This window comes from Piliocolobus tephrosceles, chromosome 16 (assembly GCF_002776525.5).
Source record: "Piliocolobus tephrosceles isolate RC106 chromosome 16, ASM277652v3, whole genome shotgun sequence".
Classification (NCBI taxonomy): Eukaryota; Metazoa; Chordata; class Mammalia; order Primates; family Cercopithecidae; genus Piliocolobus; species Piliocolobus tephrosceles.
In genome coordinates, this window is record NC_045449.1 from 532,703 (window position 1) to 551,719 (window position 19,017).

Consider the following 19,017-nt stretch of genomic DNA (forward strand, 5'->3'; position numbering starts at 1 on the left):
TAAAAATACAAAATTACCCAAACGTGGTGGCACATGCCTGTAGTCCCAGCTACTTGGGAGGCTGAGGCAGGAGAATCGCTTGAACTCGGGAGGCGGAGGTTGCAGTGAGCCAAGATCGCGCTATTGCACTGCAGCCTGGGCAACAAGAATGAAACTCTGTCTCAAAAAAAAAAAAAAAAAAAGAACCAATTACCTAGAAGAGGGCCATATATAACTTGGTTTGCTTTGAAACTCAAGATTGCTTCCCCAGGATACAGAATTTAAGCTGAATGAAAAGCTGTAGAGCTGGATGATAATTTCTTTCTCTCAGTGAAGGTATAATAGTATCACACCTATAAGAAGATAAGCTGAAACGCAAACAAAATTTCCATGCCCCGCGCCCTGCCAGTAAGGGAGGACAGCAGAGGTTATGATTTACAAGTAATTCTATGTATGTTCTTTTGGAACCAGGATCTTCTGAGTCAATTCCTTCCAATCTCCTAAGTTTATTTTTAAAAATCCAAACCTGGCCACCAGTTTAAATGATGAGACTTAGAGACTGGTGTAACAGCTTGATTTTGGAAGCTTACTTTAGAAAAAACAAATTAATTATTCAATGAATACACAATATAATGCCATTTCGAGTGATTAAAACCTATTTGTTATATAGAACCAAGCAAAACTACAAGAAAACATTTTTAAAACCTTTTCTTCAGGCTGAAGAAATTGTTTAATCCATTTTAAAGAACTCTCACATGATGTTCTGTCGGGATTAAAAATATACACAGAAAAAAATAAAACAAAACAAAATATATATACAGAAAGAAACTTGCACAGAGCCAGGTGTGCAGCAACGTCACACACTCATTCCTTTCTGTTTCCTCTGGATGCTCAAAATGTAAAAGCAAGTAAGATGGGGATGGTTAACCAAACCTTTTGGTCCAAGGAATAAAGTTTCTTTAAAAAATTTAAAATGTCAAAACCTGCCAGAAGATAGCAGAACAGCCTATCATTATCAGGTGCTGGGAATGGTACCATGACAAGCCATTAATTTGGACTGACTTGAACAGCTGCTCTCATAAAATCTGCATGATTCAAAGTTAACCCTAACCATCTGCAATCCCAACCAAAGTCATGTTTCATGCCGCTGTCCTAGTCTGGACAATCATCTGTCACTAATCGAACACAGTTATATACAGAATGTGCAGTCCCAGCAACACTGTAGATTATAGCAGGCATTCTCTACCTGCACTCATGGTTGGATTTCATTTCTAAAATACATCAGAGCTTTCAAAGATTGAAATACACAGATCTGCACTACCCAAGCCTCCTTGCCTGTAGGGGAAACAAATCAGAAGAACATTTATCAGGAACTGACACGTCAGGCCTCACAGGTGCTGGGCAGGACTCACAGAGGCTTGCTCTGCATCACATCTTCCATTAACCTGAAGCTTTGGGTTTATTGTGTTTAGCAAACCACTCGTCACTTTTATCTGCTGCCATTGCCTGTAAAATAGAAAGAGAATAAACATTTACTCCAAGTCTGAAAAACAAAAGATATAGCCCACTTTATACCTCACTGTACTGACCACAATAAAAAAATTAACATTAAAAAAAAAGACCCAACTCCCCGCTCCAAAAAAAAAGAAAAGAGAAATAAAATTTTTTGTTAACATTTAAAGAGTATTAATCCAGTACAGAGTATTATGTTCAATGAGGCAAGAGATACTGGTGAGTAATGAGCCACTATGGACCCTCACTCCGCAAAATCAAGGGCAAACAAAGCCTGTAGCCAGGAAGTGTGGCTGGAGGACCAACTACACCAGGGACCCGCATGCCAGGCAGTAGGATCTCTGGTAAAAGAGAAAGTCCTGCCACTCCACTCACAGCATCTGGGCAGACATTCAAGAATCTTTACTATCACGAAACTCAGTCTGATAATGAGGTCAAATACGAAACTCTGTGATGTTTTAGTAATGAAGCCTGGAGTGATTCCTTTTTCGTAAGTCTCCTCCCAGCCTACTCTTCTGATGTTGGTTCTGTTTAGTTTGGGCATCTTAATTAAAAAGGAAGCCTTGAGCCGTGCCCAGTGGTCACACCTATAGTCACAGCCACTTGGAGGATGAGGCCAGAGGATCACTTGAGTTCAGGAATTCGAGTTCAGCCTGGGTAACAGAGTGAGACCCTGTCTCATATATATACATAAAGATACAAATAAAAATACATAAATAAGTAGAAAGCCTTAACAATAATGTTTTGGTTCCACAAGCATCCCTTCAGTTGTTTAGCAAGAACAAACATTCATTTACTTAGTCAAAAAGAGCTAGGTACCATGCTGGGTTCAGGGGTGTCAGCAGAGACAGCTGGAAGCTTTGAGGAGTGTACAGAACAGCTGAGAACTCAGATATGGAAACAAGTATTTTGCATGACAGAGTGTGTGTACGCATGTGTGTGTCTTGAAGCATTTGCTATAATATCTATCTCAGCAGGAAGTCACAAGATGAGTGGGCAATTTAAAATGAAGAAACAAATATATTTATTATTTAGAAACAGTGAAGGTGAAAGTGGCTGTTCTAGGAAGTGTAACTCAGAGATGGACCGTTTCATTTCTAAAATATCTTAGTACTATCTGATTTATTATCTTGATGAAAGTAAGTATTTAAAAATCAAAGATACGCTTTAAAAAACCACAGCTCACAAATATGCACGTTTCTGTCTTTTAGGAGCCATAAAAAGTAGGAGGAAAGAACAACTAAATGATCTGGAGAACCTAAGAAAGCTTTTTTTTTTTTTTTTTGAGACGAAGTTTCGGTCTTATCACCCAGGCTGGAGTGCAATGGTGCAATCTTGGCTCACTGCAACCTCCGCCTTCTGGGTTCAAGCGATTCTCCTGCCTCAGCCTCCCAAGTAGCTGGGATTACAGGCATACACCACCATGCCTGGCTAATTTTTTGTATTTAGTAGAGACAGGATTTCACCATGTTGGTCAGGCTGGTCTGGGACCCCTGACCTCAGGTGAGCCACCCACCTTGGTCCCCCAAAGTGCTGGGATTGCAGGCGTGAGTCACCACACCTGGCCAAACCTAAGAAAGCTTTTAAGTGTTGAAGGACAATTAAAAGAGGAGGAGGAAAAAACCCGTTGGGTTGGATGCAAGAAGATGTGTCTTAGCTAATGTAACAGTTCAGTGGGACTGGAATGGGGATGGATTAGGGGACTTAGGGAGGGAGGCAGGACAGAAGGTCAGAGGGTAGAGAATGTCCAAATATGTCATATGCTCTGTCAGAGAGTTTCAAATTTATCTCACAGGCAAGAGAGAGCTATCAGATTAAACAGTTTTAAAAATGACTGGATGTTTGCTTTGGGACAGACCGTAAGGTGACAATGAGGCCTTTCAAAGGGAAAACGGAGAGGCAGAAGAAATTTCAGAGGTAGAACTCACAGCTCTTGGTGACTAATAGCTAAAATATTTTAAGGATGAGGAGAAATAATGTTCAAAAGTGACTGTCTGTAAATCTAAAACGTCTGTTAAATGTTAAAAAACAAAACACAACAAAATAACACCAAAACTGGCTCTGAGGATTCCAGTGGGAACAACCAGGATCACAGATATGCTGTCCTGTCCAGGGAGGGAGCGGGGCACAGAGGAAGAAAAAGGACTGGCGGTAAAGCCTGAAAGGCATCCGTCCAGGCCCTGCCTGCTCCTACTCAGTGTGTGGTCCTCAGGGGTGAGGGGGAAGGACTTCATCACCGTCCAAGCCCTTACCTGCCACTTAGTGTATGGTATTCAAGGGTGAGGGCCAATGACTTAATCATCCTTAGTCTCGGTTTCCTCATTTGCAAAGGCTGATGCTATCAACCTTGCAGGTTATGGTACGAATCAGAGAATGTATATAAAGCACTTAAGGCTGGGTGTAATCCCAGTACTTTGGGAGGCCAAGGTGGGCAGATCACCTGAGGTCAAGAGTTCGAGACCAGCCTGGCCAACATGGTGAAACGCTCTCTCTATTAAAAATACAAAAACTAGCTGGACATGGTGGCGCACGCCTGTAATCCCAGCTACTCAGGAATCCCAGCTACTCTCCTGAGGCAGGAGAATCACTTGAACCTGGGAGGCGGAGGCTGCAGTGAGCTGAGATCATGCCACTGCACTCTAGCCTGGGCAACAGAGTGAGACTCCGTCTCAAAATAAATAAATAAATAAAAATAAGGCACTTAAGAATGTATTGATATAGTAGCATTTATTTCTTTTTATTTTTATTTATTTACATATTTTTAGTATAAATAGAGAGTTTATCTGGGCCAACCTTGAAGACGGCAACCCAGGAACATAGATTGAGGTTTCTAGAATCTACACTCCCAAGTAGCCTTTATTTAATATTACTGGAAGAGGAATGGATTTGAGGTAAGATAGGTCATAGACACTCTGAGTTTGATACATGGTGGGTTTCCTAAGTGAAGAGGTTCTTGGGATATAACGTTGGTTTGGACAGAAAAAGTACTACACATAAGAAAAAAAGTTCATAAGCTGGACTTCACCAAAATAAAAAATTCCTGGTCTTCAAAAACTCAATTACTGGCTGGGAAAAATACTTGCATTTGCAAGTGATGAAGGAACGATGAGAAACTATGGTACAGAGTGGAGGTAAGAGTCACGTAAGGGTCGGTCATACTCTCTTGGGTTGTGCATATTTGGAATTTTTCAAAGGAATCACTCTTCTTCATCGAGGTAGGAGTCACATAAGGATCTGTTGTACTCTCTTCGGTTCTGCATATTTGGAACTTTTCATCGTGAAATATTAAAAGTTATTAAAAAATGGACAAAAGACTTGAACATAAAATTCACAAAAAGAAGTCAATTGCTAATAAGCACATGAAAAGCTGCTCAACATCATTAAAATATCCCTGCAGTCATCAGGGAAATAAAAATTAAACCTTTGTGGGGCTGAGCTGGAAGGATCACTGGAGTCCAGCCTGGGTAACACAGTAAGACTCTGTCTCTACAAACATAAAAAACATTAGCTGGGCAGAGTGGTGCACCTGTAGCCCTAGCTACGTGGGTGGCTGAGGCGGAAGGATCACGTGATTGCACCAATTAAACCATTTCACATGTGCTAGAACAGGTAAAAAAAAACCCACAAAAAGCAAAATAAGTGTTGTTGAGAATGAAGAACAGCTGGACCTATCATAGACAAATGATAGTCCTATTACTTTCAATGACTGTCTGACACTTTCTTATAAAGTAAAAGCAATTCTACTCCCAGATACTTACTCAAGAGAAATGAAACATTTATCTATCTACAACAAGATTTACACAAGAATGTTCATGGCAGTCTTCCTTAGATAAAAAATCTAGAAATAAACCAAATGTCCACCATTGGAAGAATGCATTAGCAAATTGTTATATTCATAAAATTGAGTATCCGTCAGCAATAAAAAACAAAAACAAAAAAAAAACACCAAGCTGTGATATGCAGTTACACGGCGGCAGAATCTCAAAAACACGTTGAGCAAAAGAAGCCAGGCACAAGAGAATACTGAATGATCCCATTTGTATTACGTCCAAGAACGAGCTCACCTACAGTGACAGAAGTCAGAATAGCGGCTGATCGGGGAGATGAGGGTGCCAACTCATTGGAAGTGGGCATGAGGGAACTTCCTGGGAAAATGGTGTGTATTTTGAGTAACGGTTGTATGAGTAAACACAACTGTCAAAACACATTTAAATTCTACCTAAATTATGCCTCATCGACAACAACCACTTGTCTGAGCTCAGGAAGGAGTTAAAAACTAGAAGTGAGGAAGCTGGAGAAAGGATGATGGAAGTTCAGAGCAGGGGTAAGCAGAGTCGCAGGTAAGCTCTCATCAGAGTAGAGGAAGAATGCAGAATGGGAAAAACGGCAAAGCAGGGCTATGGGTAAAAAACACTTTGGGATGAGACACAGAAAGAGGTGCCCGTGTCTGAGGAGAAACTGTCAGGGAGATGAAAACGGCAGGATGGCTGGGCGCAGTGGCTCACGCCTGTAATCCCAGCCCTCTGGGAGGCAGGGGTGGGTGGATCACCTGAGGTCAGGAGTTCAAGACCAGCCTGACCAACATTGTGAAACCCCATCTCTACTAAAAATACAAAAATTAGCCAGGCGTGGTGGTGCATGCCTGTAATCCCAGCTACCAGTTACTCAGGAGGCTGAAGCAGGAGAATTGCTTGAATCTGGGAGGCAGAGGTTGCACTGAGCTGAGATCGTGTCACTGCACTCCACCCTGGGCGACAGAGCAACACACTGTCTCAAAAAAAAAAAAAAAAAAAAAAGAAAAAGAAAATGTCAGAATCGCCAGGGAGCAGGAGTTCATCAGTGCTGTGGAAGAGTGAGCAGAGGCTGGGTGTGCTGGCTCACATCTATAATCCCAGCACTTTGGGAGGCCAAGATGGATCAATCGATTGAGCCCAAGAAGTTCGAAACTAGCCTGGGAAACATGGTGAAACCCCATCTCTACAAAAAATACAAAAATTAGCCAGGCGTGGTGGCACACGCCTGTGGTTCCAGCTACTCAGGAGGCTGAGGTGGGAGGATCACTTGAGCGTAGGAGGCGGAGGCTGCAGTGAGCTGAGATCATGCCACTGCACTACAGCCTAGGTGACAGAGACCCCATCTTAAAAAAATAAAATGGGCCCAGGTGCGGTGTTTCACGCCTGTAATCCCAGCACTTTGGGAGGCCAAGGCAGGCGGATCGCCTGAGGTTAGGAGTTCAAGACCATCCTGGCCAACACGTTGAAGCCCCGTCTCTACTAAAAATACAAAAATTAGCCAGGTATGGTGGCATGTGCCTGTAATCCCAGCTACTCGGGAGGCTGAGACAGGAGAATCGCTTGAGCCCAGGAGGTGGAGGTTGCAGTGAACCAAGATTGCACCACTGCACTCCAGTCTAGGTGACAGAGCAAGAATCCATCTCAAAAAATAAAATAAAATGGGCCAGGCGCAGTGGCTCACACCTGTAATCCCAGCACTTTAGGAAGCTGAGGTGGGTGGATCACTTGAGACTAGGAGTTTGAGACCAGCCTGGCCAACCTGGCAAAACCCCGTCTCTACCAATACAAAAATTAGCCAGCATGGTGGCGGGCGCCTATAGTTCCAGCTCCTCGGGAGGCCGAGGCAGGAGAATCGCTTGACCCTGGGAGGTGGAGGTTGCAGTGAGCTGAGACTGCGCCATTGCATTCCAGCCTAGGCGACAGAGCTAGACTCCATCTCAAAAAATTTAATTAATTAATTAATTAAATAAAGAGCGAGGAGAAAGAGTCTGGCAAATTTGTCAGCTGAGAGGATGACTGAGATTCTATCTTCCTTCAGAATAAAATGTATAAAGACTGTATTTTCTATACATTTCCTGCTTTAACGTTAATTGTGCATCTACTATTATGTAATTTGCCAAGCTCTATAAACTATAACAAGCTGATGAGATAGACACTCTTATTTTCTGAAATTTTTGGATAAGAAGACTAAAGTTCAAAGAATTTAAGTAAACTGTTTAAGGTCAGTCACATAGTTATGTGACCGAACCAAGAAACACAGATCTGTTCCTTTAATCACTCAACAAAGTATTTGCAGAACGTCTAGTACACGCCAGGTACGTGCTAGGAGCCAGGATCCAAAAACAACTTTGAATGCTTCTGAATTATTGAGTTTGATGAGAATCTAAAAGTAGTTGCTATATTTGGCAAGAAACAAAAGCACTTCACTGAGTAACGAGAGCCAGTGCACAACAGACTGAAGTGAAAACGGGAGGCGAGAAAGAGAAACAGTGCACACTCAGGGTTTCGGAAGAAGAATCTGGAGAGGAGATATTGGGTCAGTAAAAGGTTTTTAAAGGATGGGAGCTTTCAGCACCTGTTTGCATGCTGACGAGAATAACTCACGAGAAAAAAGAGACTGATGCTGCAGAATGGAGAAGAGATGATCAAAGGAGCTGCAGAGCTGAGGGGGATGGGATGGAGGCATCTCCATGCAGACAGCAGAATAAGGACGGATCCAGCAGCAGTGCTTCCAGGGCAGCCTGAGGTTGTGGCAAGGCACAAATGCTGAGTCTAAACAAGCGGTCTACACCAGTGGCAGTGAAGACATCGGTCCTTGGCTCAGGTCAACCCAACAGTGAAAGGACGTGGTTCTGATAGTAAGAACCTGGACCCTTTTGCGTAGGCCCTCCCACACACACTTAATGCCACCCCCCTCAGGCCCATGGTGACACAAATGTAGAAATGACACTCACATCATCCAACAATTTGCTTCCCTGTGGATCCACCTTAGAAAGTTCTCGAAATGCTTCATCTCCAACAAAGCAAATTTCATGTCCGTCCTACACCAATAAAGAGAAAAGACACGTGCCAAAGACATCCTTGAAGAAACCTCTGGTCCAGCCTGCCCCCTGCCTGGGGAATACTTACAGGGTCGGCCAGAATGACCACCTGTACTGTTGCTTTCCCTGGGGTGTCCAGGCTCACCAGGGGAGTCAGAATCTTCTGGTTCTCCCTTTTCATCAAGTCTTCTAAGTCTGGCAACTTGAGGAAAACAAAGGGGCAACGTGAGCCAGGGGTCACACACTACTCAGGACACGGCCCTCGTCAGCCCTAGAGGAGTATCAGACACCAGAAAGAACCCAGGCGCCGTGTGTTTGAATTTACTATCTCAGCTGCTCTTCAAACAACTGCTGACCTTGATACTGAAGCCACAGTCAAAAGGATCTCGAGAAGGGAAGGGCAAGGTTCTCAGCTGGGTTGAACGAGCTAGTCGCAGAGCTCAAACACTCTGGTATCAAGCGTTACCTCTTTCTGGGGGCAAGAAAAGGCAATTCTTCCAAAAGCTGCTGCGTGGTCCACCGCACCCTTGACGCCCTGGAGCTCCAGCTTACACTGAAATAGGAAAGGGGGTTATTTTTTGGAGCAGGTTCTACATTACATGTATGTGGTAGAAAAATTCAAACAGTATATACAAAAGGAATAAAGTAAAAACTAAGGCTCTAGCCTACTCTCCCCCCAGAGACAACTAGTAAGCAGTTTCCTGTGTATCCTTCTAGAAGCACTGCACGTGCACGCATCTATCTTTTTTTTTACACAAATGGTAACGTAATTTACAAATTATTCTGTTCCTTGTTTTTGTCCACTTAATGTCACCATATCAATACATAAAGATTTGCCTCAATCTTTTTGCTAGCTACGTAGTAATCCATTCCATGAATGAACCGTAAATTACTGAAGTATGTCTCTAATCTATAGGACACTGAAATTCTTACATGTTGTAATTACAAACAATGCTGCAACAGACAACCTTGAACACACTTCTGTGTGCCTCTGTGTGCTGAGCACATCTGTAAATAAGTCCTAGGAGCAGAATTGCAGGGTCAAAGGGCAAGGACTTCATTGTGCTCAAATGCTGGGTTATTAGCAAAAGAAGATGAAAAAGATCTTGCATTAAATCCATTCAAGGGGCTTGGCGCGGTGGCTCACACCTGTAACCCCAGCACTTTGGGAGGCTGAGGAGGGCAGATCACAAGGTCAGGAGATCGAGACCATCCTGGCTAACACGGTGAAAATCTGTCTCTACTAAAAATACAAAAAATTAGCCAGGCGTGGTGGCGGGCGCCTGTAGTCCCAGCTACTCGGGAGGCTGAGGCAGAAGAATGGCGTGAACCCGGGAGGCAGAGCTTGCAGTGAGCCGAGATCGCGCCACTGCACTCCAGCCTGGGTGACAGAGCGAGACTCCGTCTCAAAAAAAAAAAAAAAATCCATTCAATCTCTTTGATTAAGCAATTCCACTTCTGAAGAGATATATCCGCAAATATAAACAAGGTAATATCTGGGTGGTGAGGTTATCACTTATTTTCATTTTCTGTTTATCTATATAAATATTGAATCACTGTGAAGAAACTATGGGAACAACCTTCATGTTAACCTCATTCATATAGGTTATAAGCCAAATTCAAAGTAACAGGTTAGTTATTATTCTCCAAGATTGCTCACCTGGTTATCAGCATAGCCCAGCAAAGCCCTTTGCTTTTCTTCATCTTTTTCATAAATTTTCATTCCCAGTAGATCACACCAGTAGTTCAAGGACTTGTGAAGATCAGACACTGCAAGTGTTACTTTTAATACAGGATCTGTTGGGTGATAAAGCAGGAACAGACAGATCAATTTAATGGAATAAAACAGAAAGACCAAAACATGCTCATGAATACATACAAATTCAGTTGATGTTAAGAAAGGGATATTAAGCCAGTATGAAGTCAGGTGCCTGTAATCCCAGCACTTTGGGAGACTGAGGCAGGAGGACTGCATGAGCCTAGGAATTCAAGACTAGCCCAGGCAACACAGTGAGACCTCACCTATACAAAAAATTTTTAAAAATTGGCTGGGCGCAGTGGCTCAGCTCACGCCTGTAATCCCAGCACTTTGGGAGGCCAAGGCAGCTGGATCACCTGAGGTCAGGAGTTTGAAACCAGCCTAGCCAACATGGCGAAACCCTGTCTCTACTGAAAATACAAAACAAAATTAGCTGGGTGTGGTGGCGAGTGCCTGTAGTCCCACCTGTTTGGAGGAGCGGAGGCAGGATGGTGCACTTCCGGGTTCTTCATCCCCCCCCTCCCAACTTTTCCCGTGCCCGGGAAAATGCAGCCAGCGACCCGGGTCAGTGCAGACCAACTGGGCATGCGCCAGGTGACGTCAATCCGAAGAGACCAAGATTTACCTGGTCGCACCTGCGAAACGCCCCGGACACGCCCGTGCCCCGCCTATTGCCCGCCCACTCCTAGAAAAGCCACTCTTGGCCAGTGAGCCACGCGGCCTTTTTGCAGCCCCACTCCTGTCGGGATGTCGGGACTGTGGGAAGTCCGTCCAAGAGCCCCACCGGGGGACTCTGCCGGCCTCCTTTGCCGGAGGCCGACAGACTTCTCCCCCACACCTTAAGTGACCAAAAATAAATGTGCAGTTTTGCTCCTACACTTGCCTACCCGCTGGTTCTTCTGTGCCCGCTCTGGACTGGTCTTAGAAAAACAAATCACCACCTACTTGGGAGGCTGAGACAGGAGAATCGCTCGAACCTGGGAGGCGGCGGTTGCAGTGAGCCCAGATGGCACCACTGCACTCTAGTCTGGGAGACAAGAGCAAAGTTCTGTCTCCAAAAAAAGAAAAAAATTAGGCTTGGTGGCTCATGTCTGTATTCCCAGCCACTTGAGAGGCTGAAGCAGGAGGATCACTTGAGCCCAGGAGGTCGAGGCTGCAGTGAGCCAAGACTGCACTACTGCACTCCAGCCTGGGCGACAGAATGAGATCCTGTCTCCAAAAAAAAAAAAAAAAAGACAGTATGAAAAGCCTAATTAGCCGGGTGCGGTGGCTCAAGCCTGTAATCCCAGCACTTTGGGAGGCTGAGACGGGCAGATCACGAGGTCAGGAGATCGAGACCATCCTGGCTAACATGGTGAAACCTCGTCTCTACTAAAAATACAAAAACTAGCCGGGCGAGGTGGCGGGCGCCTGTAGTCCCAGCTACTCGGGAGGCTGAGGCAGAAGAATGGCCTAAATCCGGGAGGCGGAGCTTGCAGTGAGCTGAGATCCGGCCACTGCACTCCAGCCTGGGCAACAGAGCGAGACTCACTCCATCTCAAAAAAAAAAAAAAAAAAGAAAAGCCTAATTATTCAATGGATGGCACTAAGAAGACTGGCTAATCATTTGGTAAGAAAAACTTACATCTTTGAAATAAATGACAAAATACATTCCTGATGGGTTAAAAAAATGAGTTTAAAAAACGAAATCATGAAAATACTAGATACAGATGATTATTTATACAATTTTGAGTAGAGGAAGATTTTTCCTTAAACCTGATACCAAAGATAGAAAAACTATGAAGAAAAAAATTCTGCTATGCAAATTATACAAAATGGAAAACTAGACAACAAACAAAAAAAGGAATTACAATCAAAACCAGAGGATACAACACAGTAGGGGGAAAAACTGCAATATATTGGACAAAAAGTCCTTAATATGTAAATCACCTGTAAATATTAACAGGAAAAGAATGAACATGCTAGAAAAACAGGCAAAAGGCACAAAGCAATAATCCACAGAAGAAGGAATTAGAATGGTCAATTAACATATGAAAAAATATTCAACCTGACCCCCCTAAAAAACGAAGAAATTAGAATTCACATAAAATCTTTTGCTATCTAATGTGCAAATAATGTTAAAAGTTGGCAGTGTTAACTCTATTAGTGTAGAGGGGAAAATCACAATCTTACAGTACTAGTAAAGTGTAAATTAGTACATTTCTGGGCAACAATTTGACAGACTGTACCAAAAGCTTTAAAAAATGTTCATTGCTTTTGAAAGAACAAGTCAATTTTCAGCCACTCAAAAGGTACTTGTGGATGTATGACAGGCTTTTACCACAAACACATTCATCAGTGTTGCTTAGAACAACAAAACACTAGGAACGACATAAATATCCAACAACAGAGAATTGTTTATCTTCCTACAATGTAATAATACAATGGAATTCCTATAAAAGGATATGAAGAAATGTACACACTTAATTATATATATGTATTTTTGACAAAAGATTGGAAAGATATACTCTAAAACGTCAGCAGTGGTTCTCTCTGGATATATGGGTGTGTGTGTTTTTCCGGCTTATCTGCTTGTCGAAGGAAAAAACTTGATTATTTTGTAAAAAGAATAAAAGTCATATTGAAACACCTACTGTTATTGGAAACTTTTCAAATTTAAAGTGACTTTCTAAAGAGCTGTTCCACGTCTCCATCTGACTACGATACATTCATTACATTTTTCTTTCGTTTTTCACTTCCTTAGTCCTGTTTGTTAGAACAGCAATACTGTGACTAAGACGCTGTTTCTCACAAGTGCCTCCGCCTAGCAGGCTCCATTTTTATCCTTTCCATTTACTTCAAAATCAACAAATCCCAGTTGACTTGGAGCCTGAAGGGATGCAGGACAGGAAGTTAACAAGTGGATGAAGCTGCACAGAAGTAATTCAAAGGAAAGAGGAAAGCCAGCCAGACAGAAGGTCTGACCACAATCAACCAGAAACGCCCAAAGGGATTTCCATTCCAAAGGACAAAAGCACCTTAGCACCGTGGAGCTCTCTATTATTTTAAGTACTGAAATTTCACTAAGGCTGGAGAAAAAAAGTGGATGGTGGAGCTAGTTGCAAGAGTTAAGTTTTAAAGTTAGCAAAGGATCAATCACCTATCAACAAAAAAACACCATAAACACCCTTTAAATCACCAGTCAAGTAGAGAAACACCATCTCTCCACGAGTCCCATGCAGCCAAGTCTAGCCTCCCACACTGGAACGGACTGCTCTTTCTTTTGCTGAGCACCAGATGATAAACAAGCAGCATTCAACATCCTACGCAGACTCAGCACGGGGGCACTGGGGACAGGAGGCCGACCGGTGGAAGAAGAATTTCCAGGACTCCTTTCTAAGGCCCACTCGCGGTCATACGTTCACCAAGTGAGACAGTGGGCACAAGTGCCTTTGCCATTCGCCAGCATTTTCCCTGTTTTTGCTTTTGTTTTGGCAGGGCAGGTAGGTGAATTTGCAGGCATTAAATACAAAATGAAACACTGATGAGGCTGTCTCTGCAGCCAATAAAACAAACCCTGCAAAGTTTCCTTCTTGTTCTCTGTGGCAGTCAGCGAGCGGGCTCCTCACTTCCTCGCCATCCCTCACCGAGTACCGACCCTAAAGTTTGGGACCTCGGCTCCAGAGGCTAAATGGTTTGGGGATGATCCTATTTCTCTTGCCAGTGATTGGTTTCGGAGCAGGCACAGTATTTCAGATCTGACCAGGAAGTTTGCTGGAAGATTCTAGGAAAGTTTTTCTTCTGCTCTTAAAAAGAAAGCAAGCCAGGCACGGTGGCTCACGCCTGTAATCCCAGCACTTTGGGAGGCCGAGGCGAGTGGATCACAAGGTCAGGAGATTGAGAGCATCCTGGCCAACACGGTGAAACCCCGTCTCTACTCAAAATACAAAAAATTAGCCGGGCATGGTGGTGAGCACCTGTAGTCCCAGCTACTCGGGAGGCTGAGGCAGGAGAATCATTTGAACCTGGGAGGCCGAGGTTGCAGTGAGCCGAGATTGCGCCACTGCACTCCAGCCCAGGCGACAGAGCAAGACTCCGTCTCAAAAAAAAAAAAAAAAAAAAGAAAGCAAAAAGGGCCAGGCATGGTGGCTCACGCCTGTCACCCCAACACTTTGGGAAGCCAAGGTGGACAGATCAAGTGAGGTCAGAAGTTCAAGACCAGCCTGGTCAACATGGTGAAACCTTGTCTCTACTAAAAATACAAAAATTAGCTGGGCGTGGTGGCGTTTGCCTGTAATCTCAGCTACTGGAAAGGCTGAGGCAGGAGAATCGCTTGAACCTGGGAGGTGGGGGTTGCAGTGAGCCGAGATTGTGCCACTGCACCCTAGCCTGGGCACTGGGCGACAGAGCAAGATTCTGTCTCAAAAAATAAATAATTTTTAAAAAGTAATAAAAATACAAAAGAAAAAAAAAAAAAGCTGGGCGTAGTGGCAGGAGCCTGTAATCCCAGCTACTTGGGAGGCTGAGGAAGGAGAATCGCTTGAACCCAGAGGGCAGAGGTTGCCGTGAGCAGAGATCATGCCACTGCACTCCAGCCAGAGCGACAGAGTCTCAAAAAGAAAAAGCAAAAAGAAGTCAGCATCTCCTCTCCTACCAGATGGGCATGTGGGAGCATGTGACCCTGCCTGCTCCTGGCAGCCCTCCTGGAACCTTGAGGGGACTAGCTCTAGGAGAGGCACCTGCAGAGAACAACACAACGTAGAAAGAGAAAAATGTGGCGAGCTGGCGAATCATCTAACCTTGAAATCTTCCCCACCTACAGAACGCCTGCTCTGTGAGCTAAAACATTCCATAACTGTTCAATGTAGCTAGGTTTTCTGTTATTTACAGATGAAAGACTCACAAATCAATAAATTACCAGTAGAACAGAACCAGTCTAGATCCCCTATTGCTATGTATTAAAGTTCTGATATGAGAATATAATTTCTCCGATAACAGGTAAAAGCATTGGCTGGGGAAGACACGTCACATGAACACAGAAAGATGCTACAGAAAAAAGACAGGCGGCCCTCACTCTTCTTTCCTCAAAGATGCCTTCAGACAGAGGCTTTCACTGGTTCTGGTATAATTACCCGACTGAGGCAGACTGCAATTCTGCAAATAGAACTTATATCCTCCTGGGGCCTCGGTTTCAAAAACACCTTCTGCGACTTCCGTCAGGGGCCACTCCAGCTTCCTGGCGTTGCTGACAGCCTGGCTAGAAGCGAGCGTGATTCCCTAAAACAAACCACAGTGCATCCAAGTACATGATCACAACAGATATTTTACAGAACAAGACAATGAGCCCAACCCCTACTGCCTACTGCCTTTAAGTAAAATCATCTAAGATTTAACTGGCATCCCACATTTTCTTCTAGTGATTTAAAAACAGGTTTTCCATGTTTTATCCCACAAACATTCAGATCTTCATGAATAATAGAACAGAAATTGAGGCCGGGCACGGTGGCTCAAGCCTGTAATCCCAGCACTTTGGGAGGCCAAGACGGGCAGATCACGAGGTCAGGAGATCGAGACCATCCTGGCTAACGCGGTGAAACCCCGTCTCTACTAAAAAAAATTACAAAAAACTAGCCGGGTGAGGTGGCGGGCACCTGTAGTCCCAGCTACTTGGGAGGCTGAGGCAGGAGAATGGCGTGAACCTGGGAGGCGGAGCTTGCAGTGAGCTGAGATCCGGCCACTGCACTCCAGCCTGGACAACAGAGCGAGACTCCGTCTCAAAAAAAAAAAAAAAAGAACAGAAACTGAAATACCAGTGAAGTCTGATTCATTTAATACCAAAGATAACCTCTTCTAATTCTAAAGATCTAGCCAGAGAAACCTTGATGCTACCTGGGTCTGCCAGCTAACTACCTATTTAAGGTGAACTGTTCTTGCTTTTTTAACAAACAAACAAACAAAACAAAATAAGCAAACTATCAAGGTTTCCTTACATGTAATACAAGTGTCCAGAAATGTACACCTATGCTTTCTGATAAGACCAGCCTTGTTTCTAGCTTGGATTATTATAATGGCCTCTCTGCCTCCAGTCTTGTAAATCCATTATCCACTCCGCAGCCAAAGTAAACTTTCCAAAACACATCCTACAGTCCACCCCCAGACAGCAGCCAGCCTTGTTTTCCCTTTGCTCAAAGTCCTCCAATGGCTCATTTCTCTCGGATGACTTATGGTCTAGGAGGCCCCCTATAGTCTTACCCCACGGCACTGCTGACCCCATCTCTTACCACGTTCCCCTCTCGTTCTCCATTCCAGTCACACTGGCTTCCTTACACCTCCTTGAACACTCCAGATGTTCCCTGAGGGCTCTTGCACAGGCTATTCTCTGCCTGGAATGCTCATCCCCCAGATACCCACAGGGCTAACTCCCTGACCTCTTTTGAGCCTCTGCTCAAATGTTATCTCTTCACTCACACACACCCTCAACACCCTACTCAAATTTATAACCAGCCACCTACCCCCAGCCAAAAATCCGCTAGAAAAAAGTATTTACCATAAAGTCATTGCCAAGCTTGTAGTCTCCGATGCCGTAATTGTAAGTCAGTTCTGCAACAAAGTGATCGTCCTCAGGCCCAAATCCCACCATTGTTTTACTCCATTTCCCATCATAAGGCCTAGAAAATAAAAGTAAATGAACTCAGTGACCACAGACAAATCGGCCTCAGGCCACTCCCAGAGATCTACTGGGCACAGAGAAATGAGCAGTCCTGTCTGGTCCTAAAAGTTCTCTTAAGGATGAGATGACTTCAGATGGTGCAGAAAGCAGCCGTGGGCAGTGCTCATGGGACCCTACGACAAGCTCCTAAGACTATCTATTCAGCATCTACTTGAAGGAAAGATTTGTTCACCTTTTCTGTAAAGCAAGGAACAGAGTCCTAAAGACAGTTCTCCATCTGACCTGTTATTTCCTTGACTATCAATCAACAAGCATGGACTTGGACTGTTCCAACTTGTCATGGTACTAAGCTTAAGAGATGACCGGGCGCGGTGGCTCAGGCCTGTAATCCCAGCACTTTGGGAGGCCGAGGTGGGAGGATCACCTGAGGTCAGGAGTTCGAGACCAGCCTGGCCAACATGGTGACACCCCGTCTCTACTAAAACTACAAAAATTAGCCGGGCATGATGGCACATGCCTGCAGTCCCACATACTAGGGAGGCTGAGGGAGGAGAACTGCTTGAACCCGGGAGACAGAGGTTGCAGTGAGCCAGGATAATGACCCTGTACTCTCAGCTGGGTGACAGAGTGAGACTCTCAAAAAAAAACAAAGATACTGGAAACCGCTGTTTCATCCAGAGCATGTATTTATTTGCATTTGTGGCATAGTATGAAACATAGCTGGTCACTGTCCCCGGTTCCTCTGGAATTTCCTGACGGGAACATATTTTGTTATTATTTATTTGCATTTGTGGCACAACATGAAACATATCTGGTCACTGTCCCGGGTTCCTCTGGAATTTCCTGATGGGATCGTCTGTTGTTATTCACAATGAGCGCCTTTCGGTCACACCTGAGTTTATGCTAATGAGGAGCCTTAGAGTGGGGCCTCTACATAGACTCAGGATGGGGCTGGTCACCAGAAAGACAAATGATTAGAGGACTGGAACTTTCAGTCCCACCCACCAACCTCTGGGAAGGAAAGGGGTGGAGACTGGGCTCTATTAGGCTTGAACAACGAGACCTGATGAGCTTCTGGGACGCTGAACGCATGCAGGTGCTGGATTGGAGCCTGCCCCGGAACAGCCTGGAAGTTCTGCGGCCACTCCCCATGCCCTGCCCTACGTATCTCTTCTGTCCAGCCGTTTCTAACTCGTACCCTTTATAATAAACCAGTAAATGCAAGTAAGTGTTTCCAGTGTTTCCCTTCGTTCCATGAGCCACTGTGGTAGATTCTCAAACCTGAGGAAGCAGGAGCGGAAAGCCCTGACTTGTAGCTGGTCATCAGAAATCCTGGAGGTCCAGACTGTGACCGGCACTTGACATGGCGGAAATCTTCTGGGACTGAGCCCTTAACTTGTGGGATCTGACATTAACTCCAGGTAGATTCAGAATCGGATTAAATAACAGGACAGCGGCTGGTATTAGAGAGCTGGAGAATTGCTTCGCGTGCCACAAGTGTTGTATGAGAGTGCAGAGAAAAGAGTATGTGTTCCCCATGTTCCTGAAGTTGCCTCCACAATTTACTGCCTCCTGAATTAATTCCACTGCTTTATACTCACTTTGAGAAACTGTCTTCTGTTATCCGGGTGTAGTCAGAGCCTAAAGGAGATTTTAAGAAACAAGGTATCATACCCATTACAGGCGGCTTTGCAGCCTTCCTCAAATTCCTCATGCCGCAGAACCTGGTGTGAGATTCAGAATAAATTGTGAAGTGTTACTAGTACTGTTCACAGCATCTTTAGCACAAACTAAAATGTCAAAACACAGATATTATCATTTGTAAGCTTTACTTGTAAAAGAACAAAAGCAAATGAGCTTTATACTTCTCCCAGGATAGAAGCAGTAGAAGCAAGAACAGTTTGACATCAAGGGTCGGGCTACCAAATCAGTTGTGAAATCTATTTAGATTGGTAAGCAGGGCTATGCAGTGGGAACAAAGTGCAGCCTTCAGCATTAAAGAAGTCTGATTTGGACCGGGCACGGTGGCTTACGTCTGTAATACCAGCACTTTGGGAGATCAAGGCAGGTGGATTGCCTGAGGTCAGGAGTTCAAGATCAACCCGGCAAACATGGTGAAACCCCATCTCAACTGAAAATACAAAAATTAGCCAGGCGAGGTGGCACGTGCCTGTGATCCCAGCTATTCAGGAGGCTGAGGCAGGAGAATCACTTGGACCCATGAGAGGGAGGTTGCAGTGAGCAGAGATCACGCCACTGCACTCCAGCCTGGGTGATGAGCAA

At 44.4% G+C, this 19,017-nt stretch overlaps 1 protein-coding gene across 3 annotated transcripts; it reads right to left on the minus strand.

The window, feature by feature from the left end:
• Window positions 1-560: 560 nt before the first annotated feature.
• GLOD4 (glyoxalase domain containing 4) lies at window positions 561-18,841 on the minus strand. Of its 3 annotated transcripts, XM_026448363.2 has the most exons (9): window positions 18,409-18,841; window positions 16,612-16,732; window positions 15,197-15,341; window positions 9,987-10,123; window positions 8,793-8,879; window positions 8,415-8,528; window positions 8,240-8,326; window positions 5,556-5,636; window positions 561-1,485 (listed from the first exon to the last, which is right to left on the minus strand). In XM_026448363.2, exons 2-8 carry the CDS (start codon window positions 16,702-16,704, stop codon window positions 5,571-5,573), a joined length of 729 nt encoding a protein of 242 aa, XP_026304148.1. In that variant the 5' UTR covers window positions 16,705-16,732; window positions 18,409-18,841; the 3' UTR covers window positions 561-1,485; window positions 5,556-5,570. The 3 variants fall into 3 exon arrangements, with proteins under 3 accessions (XP_026304148.1, XP_031790188.1, XP_026304147.1); XM_031934328.1 differs by lacking the exon at window positions 5,556-5,636 and having other exon boundaries at window positions 18,336-18,841; XM_026448362.2 differs by lacking the exon at window positions 5,556-5,636 and having other exon boundaries at window positions 18,409-18,837.
• Window positions 18,842-19,017: the final 176 nt, after the last annotated feature.

What these genes read in the sequence shown, in the direction of transcription:
- GLOD4 (XM_031934328.1), bottom strand. Translation starts at nt 18,448, where the DNA reads ATGAGGAATTTGAGGAAGGCTGCAAAGCCGCCTGTAATGGGTATGATA. An exon ending in ACAGAAGACAGTTTCTCAAA is followed by an intron (nt 16,733 to 18,335) that starts GTGAGTATAAAG and finishes TTTATTTTCTAG; the next exon opens with GCCTTATGATGGGAAATGGA. An exon ending in TGGTCATTCTGGCCGACCCT is followed by an intron (nt 8,327 to 8,414) that starts GTAAGTATTCCC and finishes TTATTGGTGTAG; the next exon opens with GACGGACATGAAATTTGCTT.